Below are 7,808 nucleotides of genomic sequence, written 5' to 3'. Positions count from 1 at the left end.
AGTGACCCAGCACACATTCTTGGCATCCTGGATAACAGAATGGTTTGAAACCTTGATATAATGCCAAGCCTGCTAAGGACTACCTCTCTCTTGGTGGGTATGCATATAGTCCCTAAGCCAAATCCCCACGATAACTCTTTGTGAAGATTGTTGTCCAATTCTGCCAACAGGAAGACTGTGTCTCAATACAGCTAAGTAACTGGTCCATGACTCTTAAATTAGCACAGATAAGATACAGCTAAGTTAATTGATTTAACCCCTCCCTTCAGCCTTTTCACCTGTAACAAATAACAAATACCTAAGTAGAGGCCTTTGTAAAAATTAAATGAGGCCATGTCTGTGAAAGTGCCAGGCACCCCATAGACACTATATATTTGTCTAGCATAATAGTTCTCAACTGGCAGCCATCTTGTCCCTCAGGGGACATGGGGTAATGGAGATATTTTCTACTGTCGCTACTAGAGGAGTTATATAGTGAGTGGAGGCCAGGGATGCCGCTAAACATTCTACTATGCACAGAACAACCTGCACAGCAATGAATTATCTCCTGCAAAATGTCAATAGTGGTTGAGGTTGAGAAACCCTGCTGGTAGCATAATGTAGGGGACTGGGAGCCATAAAGACTAACAAAGCATAGCAGAGCCTTGCAAGTGGCAGCCAGGTCGTGGTGTTAGGACACTTACAGATCTGGATATTGGACTCATTGCTTGCTTTCAACAAGTTACTTAACCTGTCTGAGCCTCTCTTTTCAAATGGGGATAATAAGAGCACCTACCTCATGCACTGTTCAGAAGCTCAGTGCTGACACATGGAAACACAGTGTTGGTATTATTGTTATTAATGAAAGGCATGGCAAAATACTGGGAGTCAGATAGCCTGTTTCACTGAACTGGGTAAGAAGAAAGAAGAAATTAAGAAAGAAACATTGCAGTGACTACTATAGCCTTAGTGTCATGGGGTTAATGTTTTCCTATTATGCTATTCTGTCCTGGATTGTACTCATAGTACAGTAGTTTAGATAAATTAAATGACAGTTGGAATATTACTCTGCTTACACAATGGAATTAATCCCTTTTTATCACTTTGAAAGAAATCCAGTGGACAAGCTCTCTTGGTTAAGCTTGGTCAAGCTCTCTTGGAAAAGCTCTCTTCGTCATTAACAAGACTCATTGCTGTATTTCCTGTGGTGCTATCTAAAGAAAGATTTTAATCATAATAAAGAGACTTAGTAACAGCATTTAAAGTTGTCTGCCATGGCTTGATACCCATTTGTTTCTTGACAAATTCCTTTCTGAAAGTATCACAGCACTTTTGATTTGTACAAACATTAATCTGGATTTTAACATCTTTTGCAGTAACACTGGGGTTTCTACTTTCTCACATGTAGATATTCCTAGAATCTATCTTGGCTGCCTGGAACTGAGGCAGCTCTCTTTGCAATGTCATTAATCAGTAAATGACATCTCCTTACACTTCCTGAGTGTTGGTCTTCATGCATTTTCATGGCAGGTCTGCAGAACTAAAGGGCTCCCTCTTTTCTGTCCAGCTGCTTATTCCCCACCCAGTCTTTCATCCTTTGCCCCTCAAAGAGGCATTACCATCCTGGTAATGCCATGTGTCCTCTCTGCCACATCATGGCTGGTTAAAACATTCATCTGACTTTCCCCTAAATCTCAGTTAACAGATCTGACTCTTTGGGGTCCCTTCAGATTCCAATCATCAAATCTGCTATTCAGGGAATAGAGACTCCTTTGGAAACACCACACCTCACCATTCGGTTCCACGGAGGGATGTGAGGAGTACAGGAAATAAGGAAGCACAGGGAGGTAGAAACCAACCTAGGCGGGTGGGCTGGGCAATGAAACAGGAGGAGAAAGGGTAGAGAGCATGTACAGCTTGTAAGGGAAAGGGCAATCACCAGGCAGAGGCCAAAAAAGAGCATGGACTCACAATCCTAATGGCTTCCATATGTATAAACCATGAATATATGTATAAAAAATATGTATACCTGCAGAACCAATCAAGTAGCCCCAAGGAGTTTTATGTATTTCCCCTCTGCACTACCCACCAAGCTATGAAGAAGTGGTCAGTGAAGGCATATTATCCCCTTCCTCTCAGATAAGGAAACTTAAATAAGGTGCCTAGTGCCATCCTCGCAAAGTGGCTGAAGAATGGGAAAGGGAGAGAAATTGACACCCAGTTTTGCCAAATTTAAGCCTCCTACGTCAGAGATTTTCGTGAAAAGCTAACAGAAATATGTATGTATATATATACACACAAACATACGTATGTGTGTGTGTGTATACATATATATATATTTCTATTTATATATCTCGAAAGAGAGCAACAAGAGACCAGAGAAAGAGAAGGAAGGGAAGCAACGGCACCGTTAAGAGTGGAAAAGAAATGGAAGAGGAAGGGAGCACAAAACACTGAGGGCAGAGAGGAGTCCCACACCCAGGCGGTCAGCAGTGGGCCACTGGCCTCCTGTCTTCAATAACACTCTCACCTAGCAAGGCCAAGAGACCGTAATGAGAACCATCCTCTAAGAAAACACCCAAATCAATAACATATCTTCGCTCCATTCTTTTCAATATAGGCTTTAATTCATAATGCACTCAAAGGAGAAGGAAAGGGAGGGACCAGCGCACCGCTTGGAAGGCGCAAGTACACTACACACACTGACCTTTTGCTGAAAAGTTGCAGAAGGGCTGCAGCAACCACCGCTTGCCCCTTCCGCCAGCCCCACCCCAGTTCCCAAAGCCCGTCTGGTCTGGTCTGGTCCAGTAAGAACCTACCAACGTTTTTTGTTTCTGTTTAAACACTTGAGGCTGTGATTAAAACCACCCCCAACTCCTCTTCTTTTTCGTAAGTTTCTTTTATTAAGTGAATATTTTTAAATCGTTTCATCTCCACGTGCACTTTCCCAGCGTTCTTAAGCTTAGGAGAGACCCAGAGGCGGGAGCTCCCCACAGCTGTCTCCAAGGGGAGGCTACGGTACCCCTCCATCAGTCCCGGTGCGCCCCCTCCTCCCCGGGCGCCCCTTCCCAAACCCCGTCCGGTCTCCAAAGGCTGGAGTAAGCCGTGCGGCTGTAGCCCGCGCTGTAATCGTAGGACACCTGGTGCGGCGGCGGTGGCGCGGGCAGGGCGCAGTCTGAGAAGAAGGGGGCGAAAGACGCCAAAAGGCCGGGCCCGTCCTCCGCTCCCGGAGAGTCCGCGGCGGAGGGGTACAGGGGGCGCAAGGGCTCGTTCAAGGTCAAGCCGCCGCGGGGGGCAGCCAGGGGCGGCTTCTTGGTCTGGGGGCAGCCCGGGGCGCTCCAGGACTCGGAGTACAGTAGGCTCCCCACCATCGCAGGTGGCGGCTCAAAGAGACCGGGCTCCAACTCCGGGGGGCCCCGCAGGACGGCGGCTCCCGTAGGGAACACATCGAGAGGCTCTGCGGCGAGCAAGACGCTCGCCTCGGTGCCGGCGCCGTAGTCGGGCCCCAGCAGCTCGAAGAACTCCAGGGCCTCGGCGCCCTTCTCCAAGTCGCCCAGGCTCACGCCGGGCCCCGACGGGCCGCAGCCGCCGCCGCCCGCCCGGGACGGCTCGGTGAAAAAGGACGGGGGCAGGTTGCGGGCCCGCAGCGGGACCTTCCTGGCGCCAGGGACCGCCGTACCTCCCGCGGTGCCGGCCGCCTCCCCTCCCGAGCCCCCGGCGCCCGCTCCGCCGAGCCCGGCGGCGGGCGCAGCCAGCGAACCCCCGGCCCGCTCGGTGTCCCCAGGGACGTGGCGCAGCGAGTCGAAGAGCGCGGCCAGGCTCCGGCTCTGTAGGCTGGCGGCCGCCGCGGCCTGCGATGCCTCCCGCCGGGGGACAGCCTTGCCGTGGGGCGGGACCGCGACGGCCTGGGCGCTGGGGGCGGCGAGCGGCCGTTTGGCGGGCGTGTCGGCGGCGCCCGGAGAGGGCGGGCCGGGGGGCGCGGCGCCCATCAGGCCGCTGCAGCGCTTGATCTGCTTCTGCAGGTACTTGCGGTGGTTCACCTTCCGCTTCGACTTGCCTGGCTTGTCCAGTGCCAGCTTGATGTTGCTGGACGCCGAGTCGATGAAGCTGAGCAGGTCGCGGGTGGCCTCGCGCATGTCCCCGCCCTCGTTGCCCGCCAGCAGCTCGCCCGCTGGCGTCCCGGTCTCATCATCCTCGAAACAGCAGCCCTTGTCCAGGGCTCCGAAGGCGCCCCCCAGCCCGTCCGGGGAGCCCCCGAAGCCGAAGGGGACGAAGGGGTGCGTGCTAAGGAGGGCCGCCTGCACCGCCATCGCCGCGACTCCCAGGAGACCCGCAGCGCGGCCGGTGCGTCCCCGGCCGGTTCCCGCCCGCGACCCAGGCCCGGCTCCCGCCCTCGCGCGGCGCGCGCGGCGCAGCCTCCTCGCTCCGGGCCCGGCTCGCGGCTCGGCCTTGCGGGGGAGCTCATTAGGTCTTGTAAGCAAGGGGCGGAGGGAGGGAGAGCGCGGCTACCGCCCCGGTGGTGGAGGGGAGGGGCTTACTTAGCCTGGGTGGTGAGGTGGGGGGGGGGGGGGAGCCGTTTTTCTAGCTTTCTGGGCTTTCTCAAGCTCGTCACTTTAACCCCTTCGTTTCCCTTCGCTCTGGGGCGCTTTTCTTGCCTAGCTGCAGCTGCACGAGGCGAGGATTAGATGGCCCGTCCACAAATTCTAGCTCCTCTACAACCACGCCCTGGCGCGTGAGACTCTCTGTCAGGTCGAGAAGGCAGGAGTCCAGAGAAGTGTTTCAGCCCAGCTTTGGTAACAATAATAGCCACCAGCTACTGGGCGCTCGCTTATTCCAGGCGCTATCCGTACATTATCTCATTTAATCTGTGAGCAGTATCCCTGTGAAGTGCATATTGTAACCATATATTCATCTAACAAATGAAAAAAACAGCCTCAGAGAGGTTCGTTGAGTTGGCTGCGTAAGCTATATCCCCTCCAGTTCAACACCAAAGCCATTCCTAAGTTCTTGACAGAACTTGTGCTCCCTCTTGGCCTCCTCTTCTTCATCTATAAGATGGGAAAAGGAAACCAGGGTCTCTTTAAGATGTAGCCCTAGTCCTAAGACTCTAACTGGAGTGTCTGTAGGACTCTTAAGACCAATGCTCTTTCTTCTACCCTATTTCTATTATACCCTTGTTTCTATTAAAAGTAACAACTAGTTTATAGTAAATTGAGGCAAGCGCTTGGTCCATCTTTTAGTATTGTAGATAGACAGCAGGATGCAAAGGAGAAAGGAGTTGCTCCACTAAGCCAGCAGGTGCTTGAGAGAGAACCCTGTGTGTGTATAAAACTCTCAGCACCTTAGGACAAAATCTGGATCAGAACCTCTCCCCTACTTGTCATGCCATTTAAGTTGTCCAGCTGGAACTTCTGTTCAGGATCACTCTGAAGTTCACTTCGACCCAGTTTCACCTGGGCAATCCTCTTCAGGTAGAGAAAATGAGCAATATGGTAGAGCATAGAAGATGATTCAGAAAAGACTGGTCTTTCCCCCATTCTGTCTTAGCTCCACCACTCAATAGCTCTGTGGTTTGGGTTAAAATCCAGATTCTGATGGGTACATGGCTTTGGTCAAACCAGCTAACCTCTTTCTGTCTTTTATTCACATTAAATGGAGGTAAGGTTGCCCACCTCATGGGTGCCTGTCATATTTAAAGGAAACATCCTGTGGAAAATCCTTATTTGTTGACTCTTGCATAGCCTGTGATGGGTATTTGCCCTTACTTTTCTAACACGCTACAAAGGTGACTATATTCCCTTATGTGTCTTTTCTGTCACAGGGTGTTCATGAGGATTCAATGAGATCACATATATGAAGACATCATGATAGAAAAGACACATAAGATGTGTGATAAAGAGTTCTCTAAGTAAGTTATGATAATTTAGGTGCAGAGTCTGCCGCAAGGAAATGCAGACCATCTCTTATAAAACTCTTTTCTTTGAGGGGCACCTGCATGGCTCAGTTGGTTGAGCATCTTGATTTCAGCTCAGGTCACGATCCCAGGGTCCCGGGCCCTGCATCAGCCTCCCTGAGCACGGAGCCTGCTTGGGATTCTCTCTCTTTCAATCCCTCTGCCCTTCCCCCACTCACATGTGTGTGCTCTCTCTCTCTCTCTCTAAAATAAAAAAAAATTAAAAAAATATTTTCTTTAAGCCTCCATTTTCCAGGATGTAGCAAAATTTTTGAGCACCCTGAAGGTACAGACTTAGCAAAGAAGAGAAGCCAGAGAGCATTCCCATTGAAGTAGACACTATCCAAGCCAACATGGCTCAATCAAACTTTTTATTTTTTTAATTAAGGTGGCTCAGTTATAATATTCCTTTTATTAGAGTAACACAGGATTTTGTTCTTCATGATCGGGCTGTTTTACTCTTGGTGATATTTGCAGTAAGAAAATTGTGTGAGCCTGTTACCAATTTGTGTTTTTCACCTGTCAGATGTGGCTGTCAGCACTTACCTTCTCCTTTCTGACATGACCATTCCATAGGCCTTCAGGTCTGACAGCTAAGAATATCTTTTTTTCACCTTCTTTTAACTGAGCAACTCTTACAAATCCCCAGACACAGATTGCATGTGACTTTACATTTAATTGATATCTTTAGTCTGAAAAATCTCTTGTAATCTGCAGAGAGTTAACTAAGCCCTAACATAATCATATTCAAAATAAATGGAATGTGAAAAGTTTCATATGTAAAATCCCTTCACTTCCTTATCTTTGGAGTTTTAAGCTCAGAGATTGTTTGGAGTTAATAAGGCCGGGTTCAAATTCTGGCCTGCCACTTGCTAGGTGAATGTCCTTGGACAAGTCAGTTCATCTTCTAAGGCTCAGTTTCCTTATCTGAAAATTGGGATGGTCATAACTGTTCTCAGAGTATTTGTGAGAATTTCACGACATAGCAGGCAAATAATACCTCTGAGTCTTACTTTTTTCTCTCTGTACAACAGAGATCATCTCAACTCCTCAAGGTTTTTGTGAGTTGGGGCATAAGAAAGCTCCTGGCATGAAACAGCAGCTCCACAAATTTCCATGTTCTTGATTCCTTAGGTCTCACCAGTTTCTTAACAACACATCACTCTATAAAATCAGCATCATTTGTTCTTTCCCCCAACAAAGTGATTATTTTCAAATGCAAGAGAGCAGCTATACTTGCCGGCTATAGAAATAATGTCGCAGAGGAAGAGCTGAAATTAGAGCCTGAGATTGGAGTCCAATCTTGCCTTTTATTATCCAGCTGGTTATATAAAAGTCACTTAACCATCTGAACCCCCAATATTCCCATGTATAAAATGGGAATAATAATGTGAACCAATTTGATAAGGCTATTGTGAAAATCCATGTGAGCAAGAGGAAGTTCTTTGTCAACATAAAGCTATATAAAGACATATAAGATACTCATGGCTTGGAAGTTCTATAGCCTGATTCACAAAATTGATCCTTAGACATAAAATATCCATCCAGTCACTTATTCATTCAGATATTATTGACACCAACAATGTTGGTATTAGTACTGGGGAATACAGATACCAGAAGCCATGATCTCTACCCTTTCTGATGGAAAGACATGCAAACAAGTCATTGCAATATAATGTAATACATGTCTCAATGGAAGTAAGTTAAAGGTGTAATAGTTGATGGGATCAAAGGACCCACCAGTCGGCTCAGAAAAGTCAGGGAAGCCTGCATAGACAGGTAGCATTTGAGCTAAGACTTAAATGAGGCATTTGAGCATACCGAGAAAACAAGCAATATCTCTGGGAACAGCCCGAACAGAGACATGGTTATGTGA

General features: G+C 48.5%; 1 protein-coding gene across 2 annotated transcripts; it reads right to left on the bottom strand.

The window, feature by feature from the left end:
* Positions 1–227: 227 nt before the first annotated feature.
* FAM181B (family with sequence similarity 181 member B) lies at positions 228–4,419 on the bottom strand. 2 transcript variants are annotated; one of them, XR_007145031.1, is made up of 2 exons: positions 2,750–4,419; positions 228–238 (listed from the first exon to the last, which is right to left on the bottom strand). XR_007145031.1 is itself a non-coding variant. In XM_047824205.1 (1 exon), exon 1 carries the CDS (start codon positions 4,287–4,289, stop codon positions 3,009–3,011), a length of 1,281 nt encoding a protein of 426 aa, XP_047680161.1. In that variant the 5' UTR covers positions 4,290–4,419; the 3' UTR covers positions 2,585–3,008. The 2 variants fall into 2 exon arrangements, 1 of the variants encoding a protein (XP_047680161.1); XM_047824205.1 differs by lacking the exon at positions 228–238 and having other exon boundaries at positions 2,585–4,419.
* Positions 4,420–7,808: the final 3,389 nt, after the last annotated feature.

Source organism: Prionailurus viverrinus, chromosome D1 (assembly GCF_022837055.1).
Source record: "Prionailurus viverrinus isolate Anna chromosome D1, UM_Priviv_1.0, whole genome shotgun sequence".
Taxonomy (NCBI): domain Eukaryota; kingdom Metazoa; phylum Chordata; class Mammalia; order Carnivora; family Felidae; genus Prionailurus; species Prionailurus viverrinus.
Note: the sequence above shows the minus strand (reverse complement) of the source record. Positions and strands in the feature narration are given on the sequence as shown.

What these genes read in the sequence shown, in the direction of transcription:
- FAM181B (XM_047824205.1), bottom strand. Translation starts at nt 4,289, where the DNA reads ATGGCGGTGCAGGCGGCCCTCCTTAGCACGCACCCCTTCGTCCCCTTC.